The sequence below is a fragment of the Bos taurus genome, chromosome X, assembly GCF_002263795.3.
Source record: "Bos taurus isolate L1 Dominette 01449 registration number 42190680 breed Hereford chromosome X, ARS-UCD2.0, whole genome shotgun sequence".
Classification (NCBI taxonomy): Eukaryota; Metazoa; Chordata; class Mammalia; order Artiodactyla; family Bovidae; genus Bos; species Bos taurus.
The window spans coordinates 101,696,848-101,719,108 of NC_037357.1; the positions used below are offsets into that span (position 1 = coordinate 101,696,848).

The window sequence follows — 22,261 nt, forward strand, 5'->3', positions numbered from 1 at the left end:
TCATGTCCAACTCTATGCAACCCTATGGACTGTAGTCCGCCAGGCTCCTCTGTCCATGGAATTCTCCAGGTAAGAATACTGTAGTGGGTAGCCATTCCCTTTTCCAGGGGATCTTCCTGACCTAGGTATCGAACCCATGTTTCCTGCATTGGCAGGCAGATTCTTTACCACTGAGCCACCTGGAAGCCACGGAAAAGTTAAGTCCCCCTATTTGTTTAAACTGCTGTTATTGAGTATTCAATTATTAACATTTAAACACAATCTCTAACTGATGCACCTAGTTACTTTAACATTTTCTTCATGGAAATGAAAACAAGTAAATTATAGACAGCTGATCATTTATATGTGTGCTTATTTGTTTGAAGAGTATTGGGCTTTTAGAAGAAATCTAGAGAAGAATTAACTTCATTAAAGAGGCTTGGTTATTTTAATTATAGAAAACAGAGGAGCTACCTCTAGCCACAATGCCTGGTACAAGTTCTGAGGGATTTGTATTACAGAGGACTTAAGTATCACTGAATAGCACACTGGGAGCTGGGAGATCTAGGTTCAGATTAGATACTCAGCTAAGTACGTGATCATGGACATATATTTGTCTCTGAACTTGTTTCCTCATCTTTTTGTACCATTTGTAGCATGCTTCCTCTGAAAGTAACAGGAAACCCAACTCAAAATGGATTAAGAAAGTAAGGGAATTCATTGACTTATATGATGGGAAAGGGCAGAGAGTTGGCTAAACAAGAGATTAATAATGTCATTGACGACATCTCTATGCTGCTGCCCCTCAGTTCCACCTTCATCTTAGGTCTGACTAGCCTTTTGGGTACAAGATGTCTGCTGGCAACAACTGAGGGTGTCCACTTCTTTATTCAAGCCAGTGTGATGGTTGGGAAATGGGGTGGGGAGAAACAGAGTGCTTCACATCCATAGTGAGGGGAAGGTCCTAAGCTTTGTGCTGGTTGGAAGACCTTGAACCATTCAAGGCCAGTGACCAGGGAATGCCAAGTTAGATCAATCATGGTGGCACCCCCTCATGTCTAAAGATGACAGAGTGGGACTGGCTGACCTCTAGGGCACTTTGCAAATCTAAACCCATTGTGATTCCATGAGCAGACTGCAAACCTATCTCTGTGGTCATCTTTTTTATTCAACTTTATTTCTTTTATTATTGTCCTTGTCTACCTCTGAGCATAGGTCCCCGTGGAAGATAACAAACCCCCGAATGAAGTCGACAAGCTTTGGCATAGCTCAGACTTAGACTGAGGAAAGGAAGTGAAACTGACAAGATGAGGGTTGCTGTAAACTTCAGGGCAGAATGGAGTAACATCTTAATCAGTAGGTACCAAGTGGACATGCCAATTTGGAGTGAGTGACTTGGAAGTGCGGAACCCTCAATGGAAGCAATGTTTCCCGAGTTCTGATGCTCCCTTCTCTAGAGAATGCTCACGCTCTTTGGAAAAGGAGGAAAATCTCTCATAATTACATTTTTCCCTCTGGTTTGCATTAAAAAAAAAGTCTAGTACTCAAATCTGTAGCACTGGCAAATCTCTCAGGTTCTTAAGGGAGTGGTTAAGGTTTTGTAGAAAATGTTTCTGAAGAGAAAATAGGCAGTGGGTCTCCACCCCCTCACACACTTTAGTAAATACTATCTTTTTCTTTCTTTCTTTTCTTTTTTTTTTTCAACTACTGCACTGAGAATTTTACCAGATTTCTCAAAGCTGACTTATGAACTAATTGGGCACTTCTGCTGTGCAGAGGAACAAAGACTTTTTTTATTGGTCCTCAGCTGAGGCATATACCTGTCTGATGGCGTTGGCTCATTCCGCACATGCTCAGTTGAACAGAAATTTTCATATTGAATACAACCTAACACAGCGGCAACACCCATAACCTCACTCCCTGGCTGACCCTGTACATCCACTCCCTCTAGTTGCATTTTTATACTGACATGCCTAACATTTGTAGAAAGTAAAAGGAGCAGAGTAGGTACTGGAGACTTGGGGAGGGGGGTGCAATATACAAAGGAATTTAAAGTCCCTGCCTTACTGACCTCTCTCGGGACTGTCTCTATTCAGAACAGGCGCTGGATAGATATTTGAGTTTGGGGCAGAATGCAGGATAAGCTGTCTCTACAAATTACCATTTGCTGTTGCACGCCTTCCTGGACAGTTTTTGTTTGGTCCTTTTCTTGTAGGTGGACAACACTTCTTCCACAGCCCTCGTTTTTATTAAGGAATGACAGTGGCACTAAAAGCATCCCCCGCCTAGCACGATCTGGAGTGAGAACCTCGCCACCTCTGTTCTTGCTTTCCCATTCATTAGGACCCTTTCCGAGCCTCCTTCCCCAGCAAAAACCGGGGAATGCTTCGCGTGGTTACAAAAGGAGGGAGCGGCCGGCTTCCTAGCCTCACGCCTCAGAGAGTCAAGAACGTGCAGATCTTTTGTCCCCGACCCCTTCCGCGGCTTGGTCGCGGGGGTGACGACCCCGCCCCACCCCCGCCTAAGCAGATGCCGCCCCGGCGCCCTAGTCCCCCGCCCCTCGTAGATTCCCGGCGCCCGCCGGTTTGCCGTGACGTGGCCGGCGGCGCGCGCATGCGTCGCTCTGCCTGGTCGCTTTCCTTGGGCCACCGCCTCCCGACGGGCTGGAGTGGGCGGGGCCTGTGGTTCGGGAAGCCGCGCGGACGGAGCGGGAGGAGCGCGTGTGTGCTCTAGGCCGGTGCGCGGGGCTCGCGAGCTGGTCGGCAGCCGAGGCGGAGGAGGAGTTGAAGGCGGTGGCCGTGGCTCCCGCCCGCACGGAGAGCCAGTCCCACGAAGCCCCCCTCCCACTCCCAGGCGGGCGGGCGGCGGCGGCGGCGGGAGGAGGAGAAGAAGGAGGGAGCGTCTCTGCCGCCGCCTCCTGGTCCCCAACGCCGATCTGCCTCCGCCACCTCCCTCCGCGGCGATCCTCCCTCCACGGTCCTGCCGCGGCCCCCCCTGTAGTCCGAGCTGCCCCGCGCGGAGCCGGAGCCAGCCTCGACAGAGGGAACGGTCGCGGCCTCGCGGCCCGCGCGGGCTGACGAGAGGAGAGCAAGGCACCGCGCGATCCCCGAGGATCCGCACGCCGGGCAGCGCGGCCCGAGCAGCGCGAGGAGCAGCGGGCGGGCGGGCGGCGCCGGGCCCGGGCCGCCCTCGCTCCTGCGCCCCGGCCCCGCCGCCCGCGCCGGGGCGGTCGCCAGCTGAGGAAGGCGCCGCAGTCTCCGGGCCTCGCCGCCCCGCTCGAGTGTCCTCGGCACCGAGGGCTCGCGGGTCCTGAGGGGAGGAGGCGAGCCAGGGGCCGGGCACTGAGCTCTTTGGCGCCCCCACCCCCGTTTTCGGAGCCCTCCACGCTGCGGCCACTGTCCCCTCCGGACCATGGCTGACGACGACGTGCTGTTCGAGGATGTGTACGAGCTGTGCGAGGTGATCGGCAAGTGAGTCTCCACGCGGGGGAGCGGGAGTGTGGGAAAATGCATTTAGTGATGCCCGGGTCCTTCCGCACCCGCACCCACCCGGGTCTGCCCCCTGCCCTTCCTCCCCTCCTCCTCCCCTGTCCTCCTCACCCCGGAGTATTTATAGACGTGTACCTGGACCTCCAGCCGGGCGGGAGTCTGGGGGCTTCTCGGCGATCCGTGGAGGCCGATGAGCCGAGGTCGGCCCCCTTATGAGGCGTGGGGCCGGCTGAAATCTGCTGTCTGCATTTTATCTGACGGTTGCACAGGGACGTGGCAGAACCGATTTTATAGTTGCTTCCTGGGAACAGTTGGGCTTATTGTTACCTTGCGTGTACCACAGACCATTAAAGAAAAGAGCAGCTTGCATTTCATTGCTTCCGTGGAGAGACAGAGAAAGAACGTCCAGGGTCTTAAATTGTGGGGTGTGTGTCTATTGTGCATGGTATTAGATACATGCCTTTGTGTTCACCCCATGCCCGGATTGGAGGGGGTCATTTAAGACGGGGTGCGTTCGGTTTCAGCAAATTCTTCACCTGGTGTAGACCAACGTGGAAAGAGTTGGGGGGTTCCGAATTTTTAATGCCTCGTTATGCAATGACTGTTAAATCAGTGTTCGAGGCTTCCCTCGACTGTTGGGATGGTGGTTAGCGTGGTAGCGCCGTCTGCTTTGAGTCACCGGGCTGGTCCAGAATATAGAACTGACAGTCCAAATGCTCATCCTTTCATCTGTGTTGTATAATTACACTAGGGAAAAGCAGGGAATCAGATTAATCACAGGGCTGATTGAGAATTAAATCTGCAGTTCTTCATCTAATTGTCCATTCCTTAAATCTGTTTTGAATAGTTTCCTTTTCATTCTTGTCAAACAGTATTCCAAGTGCACAATCCTGCTAATTTGCTTGTGAGGGAAATGCTGGCGATCTGAAGTTGATTTCCTAGTTCAGCGTGTATTCTGTGGCTTTAGAAGTTGAGGAGATAAAATTGAAGAGAAATTTTTTGCCTAGTTTTTAAGGATTGGTAGATAGCTACCGTTGAAATATTTTACCTCTTTTTGGAAGTGGTGCTTTATTGTCTATTTTAAGGTCCGCAGTTGGGAAATGAAACCAAGACCTTAGAGCAGTTGGCTCAATCTCTTTTTTAAGTTGTCTGCAGTACTGGATTTCAATTTGTTTAAGTGTGGATAACTCACTAATTTCCTTCCATGTTGAGGTATTACAGTGTTGCCTCACATGGTGAGACTGTGGGTAGAGCTTGCTACATACTTTGCTCAGATCCAATTGATACAAGGACATGTTACTCTTTGCCCCTATTGTTACATGACTAGCTTGTCTACTGGAAGAACAGTATCCAAATGTGCTCTGTTAAGGTGGTTGTGGAAGTGCTCTAGAGCAGAGCAGTCTGTACAGTATTTAATGCGAGCCACGTATGTAATTTTATATATGTAAAATTTGCATGTGTGAATTTTCTAATAGCCACATTAAAAAGATTAAAAGCAAGTAGGTGCAATTAATTTTCACAAAATATTTTCTCTTACCCAGTAGATCCAGACTATATCACATCAACATGTAATCAGTATAGAAATCATTAGTGAGGTATTTTACGTCTTTTCTTTCATAATCTTCAAAATCCAGTGTGTATTTTACACTAACCATACATCTCTGTTCTGATACTAAGCTGAATTTTCATCAGACATACTTGTTCTGTATTTAGGTTTCATAAAATTTGCATTTGCAAAAGTAGGTTCACATACCCAAGTTGTTGCAAACATACCTAAAAGTTTTCTAATAACTGAATTATCTCTTTCTAAATTTAATGTAAATTAATTAAAAAGAAAGAAAATTCAGAATTCAGCTCCTCATTTGGATTAGCCACATTTCAAGTGCTTGTATCCATATGTGAATAGCACAGTTCTAGAAAGACAAATATGTCAAAAAAAAATCTTGGTTTCTTCATTCTTGGCATCCAAGAAGGTAAATAAGGTGTTTCCCAAAAGCCCCCAAATGATTGCGTGGGGGCGGGAGTGGGTACCAAGGGGAATGATGTTTGTTGTGTCTCAGTTATATTTGATTCAAATGAGCCAGCAAAGTCATAATCGGAAAATGTGAGATTAAAATGTTAGTTCTATTGTGATGATGGAATATAGGCATCATTGAATCAATGTTAGTAGCTAGTTCTGATTCCTTGAGATCTGAAAGAGTGATGATGTGATCTCTTTGGATATTGAAAAGAAAAGTGGTCAGCATCACATTAGCACAATCGGTATTCTGCTGACTTATAATTGATAGAATATTTTCAGGAAATGCCTCTGGGAGAACGAGGTTCATCTCCTCTGTTACTTCAGAGCTGCACGAGGAGGGGGAACAAGCTAATTTTGAGGTGATAGGTCCTCTGTGGCTACCTTAACTATTGTGAATGTGAAGCCTTGTTCATATCCTACAAAGCCTGACTTGGTCAGTGCCGATTATGATATGTCGTTCCATGAAATAATGCATTCAAGGTAGGCTTTGTGGCAGAGAACATAATGCTAGTGTTCCTCACCCTGTGTAAAGGTTGGAGGGTTTTCTCTGGTAAATTGTCTCAGCATATATTGATCTGAAAATTGAAATTCACTTGAGATTTTCTTGCAGGGTCTCTGACAGCAGGCATTTAAACTCAGAATTTGTTCAACTCTGGATTTAAACAGAAAGCCCTTGAAGACATTCACTTTGCACAGAAAACCTTCTTGATTGCTATCCAAGTTCTCTGGAATTGTGATTCCTCTTTTATAACTAAATTAGCATCACAAGTTGTGTTTGACCCCTAGGATTTAACAGGTTTAAATTTTCACTGAAGTGCTTTAAAATGGATTTCACCTTTTTACCCATCTGTTGACTACCCACTCAACTCCCCTGCCTCACTACTTACCTGCTCACTCACCCACCCATTATTTTACTGGGAATCAGTTGTCTGATTCATTATGAATATTGGGAGAATGCCCTTCCTTTTTTTTTTTTAATTTAAACTCTTTCCCCCTGTGTTTCTTATTTTTGAAAGTCTTGCAAGTGGTCCTTGAATGCCTATTGTTTCCATGACATTTTCCCATGTAACATCTTTCAAGTGACTGAAACAAACGGTCTATGCTGTCATTGTCCCAAAACTTCTTGTCTTAGCAAATGTAGCAAATTACTGGAAGGGAAAGGTATTATGCAAATACAGGTAATCAGCTAATTTTTATGGTCGTGAGCATTTACTGTATCTTTTGCAAATTGATGGTTTTATAGGCAAGTGCACAATCAGTAATATTACATGAAGGAAATTTTAAAATGATTCATCCAAATTAAAATGTAGAAATGCCTACCTTCATGGTACAGCAGTTTTCTGTGAAAGAGAGTAGCAAAATGTACTGTTTTCACCTTGTGTAGGCTGAATATTTTTGCCTGGGTATTTAGTAACCTGTAACTTCTGACTTTCCTGCTTTGGTAGGACATAAACTAAAATTGGAATGATGCAGTCTGACCCTTGCTCAAGGATGACATACAAGTTTGTGAGGCGTGCTGTATTTGCTTACACCTCAAGAGCACTTATCATATTTAGTTACAGTTTCTTATTTATGAGTCACTCGCCCTAGCTAACAGGGAGCTTCTCGAGGGCAGGAAATATATCTTACATATCTTTCTTTATTATTAACACAAAACCTGCAGTGTAACAGTTGTTCATTAGCTATGGAATGAATTGAGTAGTTTTATAATAAAATCTCATTGAAAGGCAAAATGCGTGTTTATCAACTTTAGAGCAATTATTGTCCCAAAAGGCTGTATTAAAGTAGTAGTTGACCACCTGGCTGCATATTAGACTCACCAGGGGAGCTTTTAAAAAAGATCAATGAGAGGGCCTTGTGTCAGAGCAATGAACTCAGAATCTCTGGGAGAGGGTTCTGGTCATTGGTATTTTTTAAAGGTCTCTAAGTGATTCTAATGTGCAGGTATGATTGAGAGTCACTGGTTTAAAACTTAGGTTATGTACGTAATATTTTGGGACTGGCTTTTCAAAGGCTCACAGTTTTTAAAAAGTGGAATAAATATTTGGGGGGGAGTAAGACCAAAGACCAAAGACCAAAAGACCAAGACATGGGTTTTATTTTCTCTACACTGTGTTTTTGAGCCTTATTGTATTAACAGTTTTGTTTCAGCCTATGTTTGCTGTTGATTTTTTTGGGTCTTTTAAGATTTACATTGATTTATGACACTCATCTAATGCTAACATGGTGATTGTCTGATGCTTGGAACAGCATAGAACAAGGATTGCTTCAATAACAGTTGATGATGGCTGTCTACTATGACGACTTAATTTAATAACAAGGCATCTATCAGTTTAGTATGGATTGTGTTTGCACATACACTCTATTAAAAGGATATGGTTAAGTTGCTTATATACTTTAAATTTCCTACTTGCAATTCCAGTAATGCTGCTTGTCAGAGAATTGAGTTAAATGCAGTGTTTGTGTAAAAACCAGATTAATAATATGCAGAATATATAATTTAGCATAGAGAAAATTCAGCTTTACTAATTTGTCCTAATTACTATGGCTTTCACATATATTGATTGGCCCAGTGATTTGGGTTTCTAGTACCATGGGGTAGGGGTGGGGGGAGGAACAGTGTTACATCATGTTGGAACATCTTTCCCAAGAACTTTAGCAAGACGTGATAGGTAAACTAGTTGTTCATGTTAGGAAATAAAGTCAAGTGAGAGCCTAAAGGAACCAAGAATTTTCCAGAAATGAGATGTTTCATGAAAGAAGTGCTTGATCCGAGGGACAATCATTTAACAAGGGAAAAAGAAACACAATCACCAGAGTGCTGGTGCCCCAGAAAGATCAAGCTGTGGGGGATCAACTGAAGTCCTGCAGAGGAAAAGCATGTTACATGCAGATTCCTCCAGACGGCAGGTGTTATCGGGAGGGGGTAAGCAGTGGTGATCCCTGATGACGGAGTTTGATTCTAAGACCCCTTTGGAGTGAACTGAGCTTCTCAGTTGTGCGTGTGCACAACCTTCTCCGAGTATCTTCATGTCCACTTTCTACAGACTGCTTTAGGACTTTAAGTGTGGTTTGCACATGGTCTTTATAATGTTTCCTGTGGTTTTTCCCTTACCTTCCAAGATGGTGACATATTCTGTGGCCTTGACATGTGCAATTCCCCCCAACCCTCCATTGCTGCCTCGTATCTGCAATGGTTTCACCTGATGAACTATAGCTCCTTAATGTCCCTTATATTGTGTTTCTAGATAGCTCCTTTAAATTGAAAATTCTTTCACCATCCTCAGTGATAGCTCTACTCAGTAAATTAAAGACGCAGGCGTACCTCACTTTTGGAGATGGTGCTTGAATTATTGCATTTTGTAAATGTTTTCACGTTTTAAATCTGGAAGAAATGGTTTAAAGGAACTTTGACATATGTTCACAAGTTAAAAAAAATCTTTTGTAACTTAACATGTCTTTTTCATGAAGGGACAATTATGCCTTCAAATATTAGGCATTTTACATATGTTAGCTCCTTTCATTGTACCCATTTTACAGAAAACACTGAGATTCAGAGGGATCAGTAACTTGCTCAAGATCACATGGGAATCCTACCAGTTCTAAACCCCGTTTATTTCATGCTGCAGTCTGCTGTTGATTCCAGCTGTGAAAATACTGCAGTGGGTGTCCTTAAAGTAAGGCATATGTCTTCATTTCCAGAATTTACTGCAAATTTTAATTGTTCGACATTTTGGTTAAATTTCTTACCTCTTCAGTAGACGTTCCATGCATTCATGCTCAGTCGCTTAATCGTATCTAACTCTGCGACTCCATGGACTGTAGCCCACCTGGCTCCTCTGTTCATGGGATTCTCCAGGCAAGAATGCTGGAGTGGGTTGCCATTTCCTTCTCCAGTGGGTCTTCCTGAACCCAGGGATCTCCTGAATTGGCAGGCAGATCCTTTACCATTGGGCCACATGAGAAGCCCAGAGGTTCGTTGTCTCATCTTATTTCATTTTTCTTTTTGTCTTTCTAATGAAATATCAGCGTTTGCCACCAGACTGATAACTTTATGCATTCCTTAGCCATGGCAATATAGAATGTTGACTATCCATCCAAAATATAATTTGTTCGGAACTTTCTCCACCCTTTTTACTCTCCAGTTTTTCCCTTCCGATTCGCCTGCCCCAACAGACAGAATAGTTGATTGATTACTCCTAAGTTGCCAAACCAGAAGTAATGAGGTTTCAGAGATAGGTGTTTGTTGAGAGTGGGGTGGGGTTTTTTCCACAGGGTAGTTATTCCTATATCCTGTGATAAAATATTGAAATTGTTTTCTCTGACTCTGAAAACTGTGTACTGAACCACAGCTGCTGAGTGGTGAGCATCTCCACTCTCTGTCAACACTGAGCACCTAAGTAATCAAGTGACTGAGTTAGTAATCAAGTGCGGGGCAGGTACCTAACCCCAGGCACAAGCTGATGGGGTGGGTGCACAGCTCTCACATTTTGGGTGTATTTTTTAGTTGTCTTTCTACACTGGGAAGATTTTACTTCTGAAGCTAGTTTGACTTAGAGAGTTCATATATGTTTGCAGTTTTAAGACTTAATAATATTCTGTTAACTTTCTTTTTATTAGTATTTATAAAATTATAAAATTTTAAAATATAGATGACACAAAGGTAAATAGTGAATATCTCTCCTTTCTCCCACCATCCATCCATAGCTCTATTCTCCAAAGGTAACCATTGTCCAGGGATCGAACCTGCACTCCCTGCATTGGGAGAGAGCAGTCTTAACCACTGGGCTTCCAAGAAAGTCCCCAGTTTTTGTACATCTTCTGGAAGATTTTTGTTTAAAAACAGAATGGGCTCATATTTGTACATTCTACTGAAATATTCACTTTACATTGTACATAGTATATCTGATGGCCTTTCCATATCCATCTATATATCTATCTAACTAACTAACTCTGTCTTCCCTTAAACTGCAGCCCAGTATTCCTTGATATGGATGGCACTTTGAGTTGAGTGCAGGCCATTTCTAAGTGATCGTAGCTGTAAATACACGGGTGGAGTTTGAATGAGAGGTCTAGAATGATAGTGAAGATTTGGAAATCAACTTTGTGGAAGTTAAACTATGAATGAGTGAGTTCTTGGGGGTTGATGGAACTAGCAGTGGGGTTTTGTGGTTTGGAGTATAACTCATGAAATTAGAAGAATTGGGATAGCTGGATCACAGAAGTCTCAAGGTGGGGCAGATCAATAATATAAAATGCCAATGCACTGACTGAGGACCAAGAATAGGCTTGTCTATAACAGAGGCTATTTAAAGCATTTATCAAAATAAATATTAATATGATGCTTAATATTCCATTCCTCATGTGACTGAAAAGCAAGATTCTGACTTCATTTCTGTGGATGTTGGTACCATTATACTGTCTTTCTGTGAATCTATGTCAACAACATAGTTGCTGCTGCTGCTGCTAAGTCGATTCAGTTGTGTCTGACTCTGTGCGACCCCATAGACGGCACGAGAATCCCCCGTCCCTGGAATTCTCCAGGCAAGAACACTGGAGTGGGTTGCCATTTCCTTCTCCAATGCATGAAAGTGGAAAGTGAAAGTGAAGTCACTCAGTCGTGTCCAACTCTTAGCGACCCCAAAGACTGCAGCCTACCAGGCTCCTCCGTCCATGGGATTTTCCAGGCAAGAGTACTGGAGTGGGCTGCCACTGCCTTCTCCACAACATAGTTAGGGTTAAAAAAAAAAGTACATTTCTTTTTCACTTTACTTGTGTTTTGCAGATTCTGATGGCTGGCTTTTAGGTAAAACCATTTTTTTCCCTAAGGTTAGGTCTTTTTGATTCCCAAGCTTGGTGCCTAACTTGAATTAAATGGGCCCCTTTTAATGAAATGACAAAGTAAATTTTAGACACTTTAAGTTCAAACCATTGTTCTCGTATTAAATTCTTCATCTATAGGGAACTGAATTCTTCCATGCCTCAAGGTTTTTGGTCCCAGTTGGATAATTGTAATACTCTCCTCCCATTTTACACCCCTCTTACCCCCATCCCACCAACTAAATTCATTTGTTGGCCTTTTTTGAGTTGTCCACATCCATTCACATCAAGAAAGGATTACTTTATGATACTTAAGCCAGTTTCTTTGTATCTAAGTGCATATTGTTGCAATTCAACTTCTTGATTCTGTTACACATTCTTTTTCTTTTTTATTTCTTTTGATACATTTTTTTACTTTGTTACCATTGTTTTGAATATTTGAATCATTTACAGATAAGAATGCTGATTGTATCCTCTCTCAGTGTAGTTTAATAACACAAAATATTATACATTGACTGTATCACAGGCTTCTAATTCTAACCCTGAGTTCAGAGTATTTTGGTATATTCAAATCTAGGATGGATTTAACCCTATGAAGATTTTAATGTTTTATGAAAACAATGTTACTAATTCAGTTACAGAGGTCTCTGGCCCTGGCTATCATGTGCAGATTACCATTGTAACATTACTACCTTATAAAACTGATAAGAAACATCATATCCTTCCTGCTTACCCTTATCTATTTTCCCCCAAACATATGGATCAACAGTGCTTTGAAGACTGTAAGGCAGCCCCCTAAGATCTGATCTGGTAACCTTCGGATACATTATCACCATTTTCTCCTTTATTTATAAAGGAATGATAGCTGCTTCATGAGCCATTTGCATGGATTAGTGATTGTGAAGTGCAGCATAAGTATTTTTTATTTCTAGAATGTCTCTGAGATACTCAAATTACTTTTGGCAGCTATGTAGATAAGTTTCAACAATTTCCAAATGTGCACTTTCTCAGTGCTAAACACAGGCTCTATTACATAAATAATACGGTGAAATGAACATTCTTTTCTACCATGTGTGTAAAATTTAGTGGTGCTAACATTCGTTCATTTTTTCATTTAGGCATTCATTTCTAGCTGTGTGACCCTGAGCAAGTTAGTTAAGCTCTCTGAGCCTCAGTTTCTTTATATGTTAAATGAGAGTGATAACATGGACCTTGCAGGGGTGTTGTGCTGATTGAGTAAAAGAGTAGAGGAATACAGGTAGGGAAAATTAAATAAATCTTAAAGTTCTTAAGATCAGGGACTTCCCTGATAGCTCAGTTGGTAAAGAATCTGCCTGCAGTACAGGAGACCCTGGTTCAATTCCTGGGTTGGGAAGATCTGCTGGGGAAGGGACAGGCTACCCACTACAGTACTCTTGGGTTTCCCTTGTGGCTCAGCTGGTAAAGAATCTGCCTGAAATGTGGGAGCCCTGGGTTCGATCCCTGGATTGGGACGATCCCCTGGAGAAGGGAAAGGCTACCCACTCTAGAATTCTGGCCTGGAGAATTCCATGGACTGTATAGTCCATGGGGTCACAAAGAGTTGGACACGACTTAGCGACTTTCACTTTAAAGTTCTTAAAAATGTTCACTTTGTTTTATTTTTTAATTAATATTTCTTATATTTTTGAGAGCAGTTTTAGGTTCACAGCTCCTATTTTAGTGACACTGGTAACATAAATATTCAAACAATAAGTAAAAAACTAAATTCTACAGGGACAACTTCAGGAATTTGTTGTTGTCCCCAGATCCTATGGTTTGAGTGCTCATTATGCACTGGACATGGTGTTAAATTCTTTAATTCTTTATATTTTTCTAATATGACCTTGGCCACAACCCTTCCTTTTGAGGCAGTCACCCCTCCTCCCCATTTTACAGATAAGGAAACTGAGAAATAAGGAGATTAGTAACTTACCCTGGACAAAGTGGCAATAATAAGTGGCAACGTGGGGATTTGCACCTTAGTATATGTGACCTGGGCTTTCCAGGTGGCTCAGTGGTAAAGAATCTGCCTGCCAATGCAGGAGACTCGGGTTCAATCCCTGAATCAAGAAGATCCCCTGGAGAAGGAAATGGCCACCCACTCCAGTATTGCCTGGAAAAATTCCATGGACAGAGGAACATGGTGGGCTACAGTCCATGGGGTCTCAAAAGAGTCGGACACAACTTAGTGACTAAACAACAACATACGCGACCTGAGTGCCTGCTCTTTAGTAATGTTACACTGCTTCTCATTTAGTATAAGCAGAGACTGGTTGTCTTTTAAGAGGTATTCCAAAATATAAGCCTCTAATATTCTGATTTTAGGTGTTTTAGCAGATTACTAGAATGCCTGTTTTTGAGTAACAGCTGTATAGGGGTATAATTCACATACCATCCAGTTCACCCATTTAAGGTGTACAATTCAGCGGGTTTTCGTGTAGCCACAGGGCTGTGCATGGTGACCATAATACATTTCTGAACATTTTCATCACCCCCTAAAGGAACTCTGTATACTTTAATTCTTACTCCTCATCCCTCCCTACCCTAGGTAATCATTAATCTGCTTTCTGTCTCTACGGATGTGCTTATGCTGGACATTTCATGCAAATGGAATCATACAATATATTATAGCCTTTTGTGACTGGCTTCTTTTTCTACGCATAAGGTTTTCAAGGTTTATCCCTGTTGTAGATGTTATCAGCACTTCATTCCTTTTATAAGGCCCAATAGTATTCTATCCTGTGGCTTGACCACATTTGTTGATCTTTTTGTCAATTAATGACAAATTAATTCATTTGGGTGGTATTCATCTTTTGGCTATTATAATTAATCCTGCTATGGACATTCATGTGCAAGTTTTGTTTTTATTTCTCTTAGGTATATACTTAGAAGTGGAATTGCTGGGTCAAATGGTAACTGTCTTTGACTTTTTAAGGAATGCCAAACTGTTTTCCAAAGTGTACCATTTTACATTCCCACCAGTGGTCTATGAGGGTTAGAATGCTTTCTAATCAGGTGAGTACTATCAGAGTTTGCCTACAGAGTCTGTTTGACACTGTGACATAAAGCAAATTTTACGGGTTGTTGGTCAAGCTTTTATCTCGTGGACATGTTTATACTGATCTTCAACAATTTTAGATATTTGTAGACCAAGGGTTGGCAAACTATGTGTAAACTACCAGATAGTAAATATTTTAAGCTTGACGAGCCACACATCTGTCACAGCTACTTAGACTCTGACATTGTAATGTGAAGACAACCATGGGAAAACAAATTAGTGTGGCTGTGTTCCAGTGAAACTTTATTTACAAAAATAGGTGGTGGGCTAGATTTGGCCCTGGGCTTTAGTTTGCTGATCCTGTTATAGATTAAAAATGAAGCTGGAGCTGACTGTCCAGTTCCCAGTCTTGTTTACCTTCAAGGTTGGTGAATAGTCTGAATAGCCCCATAGTAGTAGGTTGTTTCTACAAAATATAAAGATATTGAGACTGGTCCACTGAAATATTTTCACTGTTAAATGGAGAAATACTATACGTTTAGGTGGTTGTGTGTGTGTGTGTGTGTGTGTGTGTGTGTGTGTGTGTGTGTGTTTGTTGCTTTTGGATTCTCTTTTTGACCCTAAGCTAAAGGGGAAGAAACTCATTAACATTCTTATTGTCTGACTGGAGACAGAATAAATGTGGAGTGCCTGAAAACATTTGTTTCCTTCATTCTTATTGCCCATGGCATGGATGAAAGCAGAGTTGAGAACATACTAGAAATTGACAGAAATGGAATATTTGAAAAAAAAAATAGCTTTAAAAAAATTAGGGGGAACAACACTCACTAAATCTCCATCCCTAATTGGAGAGTTATGATGTACCAACGATGTATATTTTATGACTTCACCAAGAGCCCTTGCTAGAGTCATTGTTTGTTTTTTTTTTTTTAGTATAAATTTATTTATTTTAATTGGAGGCTAATTACTTTATAATATTGTATTGGTTTTGCCATACATCAACATGAATCTACCACAGGTTTACGTAGTATAAATAAAACTTCAAAATTCTCTTTTGTATCTGAAATCCATTTTGCACAATGTATTTTGAGGTAGTAGACATATACTATTTAGAGTGCTTTGTGGCTTAAAATAAAACTGTCATTGTATCTTTGGTACATAGGAAAGATAGTATTCTTTGAGCTTATAGATTTACATCAATCGTTTGCAAGACTGTTCTAGATTATAATTTTTGTAGTGTTGAGAAAAGCTCCAAAGATTATGTTAAAAGAGGGAGTTTTGTAGCAACTTCTGTCTTTGCATTTGGACATTTGACAGATGAATTAATTGTTCATTATGTGAAATTTCAAAACTGAGACAAGGAGAATCCCAGAGTATATATTTAGGAAACAGCCATATATAGGATTTATGGATATTGTAGTGTTCTTTTATGTAACCTCCCCAGATTTTATTATGGCAGCAGTGTCCACATCTTAATCACAAACAAAATGAGGTGGAAAGATTCTGAAGCTGTATTCTCTGATGTGATTGGGCACCAAATCTAAATTACCTACATTTACAGAAGAGCATTTCATCTACTAGGTCATGTTAACATTGTCAAGTAGAAGAATGATCATGTTGAAATCTATTTAGACCACTTACTTTGATGAAAATACTTCTTAGGTTGGCTTCAGAGAACAGTAAAAGGCATCTCTTCCTATGATAATTTGTGGACAGTATTACTTATATTGCATTATTCAGGCTGGAAGTTTTTGCTGAATTCCATCTGAGCCATTAGTTCAGAAGCAGAATGGTGAGCTTTTATGTTGAACCTTTACTGGTCTCCTTAGGCTTAATATTGTCTTAACTGGATCTTTGTCCCAGCAGTAGTATCTGGCACTGGATTTGAGATTATCTTTTTCATATTTTTTCTTTAATTTAGTCACTTGTAAAATAATTAGATACTTGTAAAACAAACAAGAGGGCATTTTCACTAAGGACTTTCTTTAATTATATTTCATGTAAATTAAAAAAAAATCGTTACTGGAATATGCAGATCACAGGTTAAAGTGACAATGTAATTATCTCACATTATAATCAACATGTGCAATACTTTTAAAAGCATGCCAATAAGAATGGAAAAAAACCCTCTACTGACCATCCATATTGTAGATTATATTCCTTTCCTTGGTTTTCTTTTTAAAAGCATTTCCCTCTTAAAATGGATGTAAAAATAATTTGTGTTAGTATCTGTTCAAATGAATACATGATCACTGTTGCAGAAAGAGCCTGGGAATAGAATATGGAGGGGGAGATTCTAGGCTTGCTGCTCTATTTTTTTATTATCTCCATTAATAGTATTTCTCCCATTGCTGAGTGTTTCTCTTATACTGCTGGGAAGGGATCACCACACTTCTATAATCTATGACCTGCTTACACTAAAGGTCAAGCATGTTTTAAATTGTGATCTGATTAAAGTTCAGGCTTCTTGGTTAGATTTGCTGGGATGGCTTCAGAATTAGCCCCATAAATGTGAATATGGACTTGAAGATCTTATTAGAGTGACCCTTTTCCCCATGAAGATACATTCATAGACATAGTCCTGCAAAGCCATGTACAAGTTGGATTTGATAAGTGCAGATCAGAACTTGCTAGGAAAAGTAGTATTTTAAGGAAAGAATTTTAGTTGTGACACATCAGCATTTGGTTTCATTATCTTGTAAAATAGGGGTGAAAGTGAAAGTTGCTCTGCTGCTGCTGCTGCTAAGTCGCTTCAGTCGTGTCCAACTCTGTGCGACCCCGTAGACAGCAGCCTACCAGGCTCCTCCGTCCTTGGGATTCTCCAGGCAAGAACGCTGGAGTGGGTTGCCATTTCCTTCTCCAATGCATGAAAGTGAAAAGTGAAAGTGAAGTCGCTCAGTCGTGTCTGACTCTTGGCGACCCCAAAGACTGCAGCCTACCAGGCTCCTCCGTCCATGGGAGTTTCCAAGCAAGAGTACTGGAGTGGGGTGCCATTGCATTCTCCGAAAGTCGCTCAGTCATGTCCAACTCTTTGCAACCCCATGGACTGTACAGTCCATGGAGTTCTCCAGGCCAGAATACTGGAGTGGGTAGCTTTCCCTTCTCCAGGGGATCATCCCAACCCAGGGATCGAACTCAGGTCTCCCGCATTGCAGGCAGATTCTTTACCATCTGAGCCCCAAGGGAAGCAAAAGAAGGATAGTGAAGGCTGTATTTGAACTACCTCATTTGATCCTTATGAACACAAAATGACATAATTTTTCAAATATCTTAAACTATCTTAAATACATTATTTTGCAATGAAGCACTTCTAATTAGAAGTGGGCTTTGTTAAGTATATTTTGATTTTGCAAGATTCATTTACCATTGTCTGTAAAACTGATTTGATTTCTTATTTGATTTCTGGAGCTTTATAGGACTGGGGACATGTTGGGTGAAAAATGTTGAATAAAGAGATATGAGGAAGACTTGTGTGTATTTCACTGATGGGGTAATATTTACATGGAGGTCAGTGAAGGAAAAATCCTGCCTAGTGTGTTTCTCCTTGCTTTTCTTTAAATGAATTTTATTTGAGCTTTGAAGTTTGGAACTCACTACAAGTGGCAGAATTTTGTAGTCAATCTGGTGTGAACTTTGGCAGCTACTTAAAATGTTGAACTTCCTATTTAGTAGTGAAGTATAGAGCAGTGGTTCTCCAGGGTGGACTTCATCCTCACCAGCAGAGCAGTATCACCTGGGGATTTGTTAGAAATGCAGATTCTCAGGCCCCAGTCCTATAGATCAGAAGCTCTAGGGGGTGGGACCCAGCAATTTCCTTTTTAACAGTTCTTTAAGGGATGCTGAGGCCCATTAAAATTAGAGAAGCATTGATTTAGAACTGTAGATCAGAGCTCAATAAACTATGGCCCAAGGGCCAAGTCTGCCCACTGTCTGTTTTTGTAAATAAAGTTTTTCTGGAGTACAGCCACACTCATTCATTTAAATAATGTCTGTGACTGCTTTCACACTACAAGGGCAGAGTTGAGTAGTTGCAGCAGAGACCATATGGTCCACAAAGCCTAAAACATTTACTTTCTGACCCTTAACACAAAAAGTTTGCTGATCCCAGCCCAAGTTGAAGCCTTAGTATTGATTTCTTTCCCATAATAACTGAACTACAAATATCTGAAATCAATAGGTAAACACCTATTTTTTTTCCCTTTACTCCTGCCCATTGCTCTCTCTGATGTCAAATTATTGCTCAGTGACTAGAGACTTGTGAATAAAACTAATATACTACTGTGCCCTTTCCTTCTATGTTTGATAATAGTGGTAGCCTGTTTAACAATTCTGTGACATTTCCTCACTGATTTTTGCACTGGGTGTCCTTGGTTTTGCTGTACTCCAGTGTAACCGAACTTAGTGATCTATTATATATTATAGTCTTCATTTCTCCCAATTTTTGCTGCCTTTTTACTACCCCAAGAAAAAAAAATCACTTTGTGACTGCGAAGTTTAGGAATTCACTGGAGCTGTTTGGTGTACTCTAAGCCATTGAAACAGCATCATTCCATTTGGAAAATTTTTATCCTTGGCCTGGAGTGCTTTAGTCACTTGTACTTCACAAGGATGTTTATGAACACACAGATAATGAATACTGTGGGTAATCTTAGGATGTTTACTGGATGAGTTTTTGTTAGCCTTCCCATAACCAAGGATGGTTATTTCTATCCTTAGCTGGAATATCACCTCAATATTCTTGCACCCTCCCTCAATAATCTTTTGTACTTGCTCTCAGGCTTTAAGGTAACTGGTGGTCAGTATCATATAAAATCCACGAACTGAACTTCAGTGTTGTTCTTATCTATGCACTTGGAGTCCTTCTCTCTACCCACACCACTGAAGGAAGTGGGGGTGGAGGGAGGCCTTCTCCTAGTCTCCATTAGTTCTCTTAGTAAGATTGGGCAAAAGTGTCGTTTTTGCAGCTGTAACTCCCTGGTTGTACATGACTGATGTTTTAAATTAGGAAACACGACTTGGCCAAATGATACTGAGCTGTATTACTGGTGAGTTTGTTGGGCCCATGATTTCTTTCAGTCAACTCGGGTTGACTACTTTGGTAGGAGAGGCTGGGTAAGACACAGGAAATCGTGAGCTTAAGACTGAAAATGGTCGAGTTAGACCTTTCATTTTAGGCTGTGCCAGTCAAGTTAATTCATACCATTTGCCCTGCTTACTCATCCTGGAGGTGAGGTACAGGGAGAGAAGGTCAGACAGAGGCAAGCCCTCAAAGTGTGGCTACTTGGTTCTGTTGTCAGAAGCAACCTGTGTACTGGAGAACTTGAGCTTTACTGTTTTGTACAATATAGTGTGGAAATGCAGTGTTTTAAGAACTAAATTGTTATTTATAGCGGTGAATAAAATGTGAACTCTGTAAGAGGGAGCAGTGTTCTGCAGCCTTATTGTCCCAGTCAGCACAGTAGCCACCCACACGAATCATCTGAACAGCCTCATCGTTTCTGTTTTATCTACCTGAAAATAGGGGTCAGGGGTGGGTAGTGGTGAAAGATTGGGGAATCATGGCACACTTCAGGCAAAAGAAGTGCTCTGGTGACTGGCTGTGTTCTCCTTTGTCTGGGAGTCTGGGACGGCCCTGTGGAGCTGGAGGTAAGCTTTAATAGTTCCTTTTTATTCCTCGGCAGCTGGTGGTGCCTGGGAGCTGGGTGCTACTTCCCTAGAAGCAGCTACGATAGATGAGTTCTGCCAAATGCGTGGATTTTAAGCCATTTGAAAAGCTATAATGTTCAGACTAAGAATTTCTTAGTAGGCAGAGAGTGTCATTTAAGGGTACTTCTGCTGCAAAGATAAGGTTCATTATGAAATAGACACTGCAACAAGGCATCCATGTGACAGAAACTTATTGGAGCTTGTGTACTTTTCAAACCACATATTTCTTTAATATATCTTTTCAGCTTCATTAGGTCAGGATTCATGGCTGTTATAGCTGCTGCTGTCTCTCTACAGCTAGGACAGCATCTGGCACACGGTCAGTTTTCATCATATAGTTGTTGAGCCAATTCAGAGCAGGGGGGGTATAGATAAACACATGAAAAAAGATAAAATCTGACCCATAATGCATAAAGTCGGGAGTTCAGATTTTCATTTAGTGCTAGTATTTTGCTGCTTCAAAAACCATCTAATTCTCATCATGTCCCTGTGAGATAGGTTAGCAGATACAGAATTGTACAGTATATGCTGAACATAATGATGGAATCCTGAATAACACTTAGCATCCCTATTGAGAACTGTCAGATCATTGTTACAATTAAACTAAAGGAAGAAAAGACATTTCTAAGGTTGAAATGGAATGGAGAATTTTATGGTGAGTACAGTTACTAAGATCTGTCTTACCAGATCTGTCTAAAAAGGTGTCCTCATTTGTAAAATGGAGACAGTAGAATCTACCTCATAGATTTGTTTTAATGACTAAATGAGACCATGGCTATAAAGCACGGTTCCTGGCACCTTGTAAGCGCTCAATAAACATGAGTTGCTTTCATCATCAACAAAAAGTTTTGAGAGCCAAGCTCTGTGCCTAGTACATCCTCCTTCCAGGTGTTGCACAAATTTCCTTTGCCTCTCTCCTTGCTGCCTCACTCCTTATTCCATCTGGAGCATCCAGAGTGAGGTATGAAGCTGGGTTGCACTTCCAGTCACTTAGCCCATCCCCACCTGACCTTGAGCAAAGGTAAGGGGCCAGAGGTAATCCTGGCCATCTTCCTAATACTCTAGCCACTGACCAGACATGGCTATTCAATGTTAAATGAAATTTAAAATTCATTAAACAGATATTTCTCCAAAGAAGATTTACAAATGGCCCATAAACATGAAAAGGTGCTTAGCATCATTAGTCATTAGGGAAGTGCAAATCAAGACCACAATGAGATATCAGTTAACACACACCAGGATGGCTGGAGTCTGAAAGACAGACAATAACAAATGTTGGTGAGGTGGTGTAGAAATCGGATCTTTCATACTTTGCTGATGGAAATGTAAAATGGTGCAGCCACTGTGGAAAACACCCTGCAGTTCTTCAGAGAGTTATAGTTTCTACAACCTATCAATTCCACTCCTAGATACATACCCAGCAAAATTGGGAACATATATTCACACAAAACACTTGTAGAGCAATGTCCATAGCAGCATTATTCATAATAGCCAAAAAGTGGAAACAACCCAGATGGCCATTGACTGATGAATAGATAAACAAAATGTACTTGTACACAGTGGAGTATTATTAGGCCATAAAAGAAATAAGAAATGAAGTGCTAATATGTGCTACCACGAGGATGAACCTTGAAAACATTACACTAAGTGAAAGAAACCAGATGGAAAAGACCACATATTGTATGATTTCATTTATATGAGATGTTCAGAACTGGCAAATTTATTGAGACAGAAACTAGATTAGTGGTTGCCAGAGGCTAAGGGGGAAGGAGAGGATGGGGAGTGATGGCTAATGGGGGTAGAATTTCTTTCTGAGATTATTAAAATGTTCTGGAATTAGATAATTAGATAAGCACTATGCTTGCTGATCTGGAGAAGGCAATGGCATCCCACTCCAGTACTCTTGCCTGGAAAATCCCATGGACGGAGGAGCCTGGTGGGCTGTAGTCCATGGGGTCGCTAAAAGTCGGACACGACTAAGCGACTTCACTTTCACTTTCATGCATTGGAGAAGGAAATGGCAACCCATTCCAGTGTTCTTGCCTGGAGAATCCCAGGGACAGGGAAGCCTGGTGAGCTGCCATCTATGGGGTCGCACAGAGTCGGACACGACTGAAGCAACTTAGCAGCAGCAGCAGCATGCTTGCTGATCGAGATATAGCTTTGTGAATATACTAGAAAACAGTGAATTGTATACTTTAAAAGGGTGAACTTTATGATATGTGAATT

At 41.4% G+C, this 22,261-nt stretch overlaps 1 protein-coding gene across 8 annotated transcripts in view; it reads left to right on the plus strand.

Moving 5' to 3' along the window:
• The first annotated feature begins 2,662 nt into the window (after nucleotides 1-2,662).
• CASK (calcium/calmodulin dependent serine protein kinase) overlaps nucleotides 2,663-22,261 on the plus strand; it is a 374,286-nt gene continuing 354,687 nt past the window's right edge. For 7 of the 8 annotated variants that reach the window (XM_024987781.2, XM_024987783.2, XM_024987784.2 and 4 more), the window contains exon 1: nucleotides 2,663-3,449. In XM_024987781.2, coding sequence (XP_024843549.1) covers nucleotides 3,391-3,449 — 59 coding nt within the window. In that variant the 5' untranslated portion in view covers nucleotides 2,663-3,390. The remainder of the gene's footprint in view (nucleotides 3,450-22,261) is intronic. The other variant, NM_001102481.1, reaches the window with a different exon arrangement.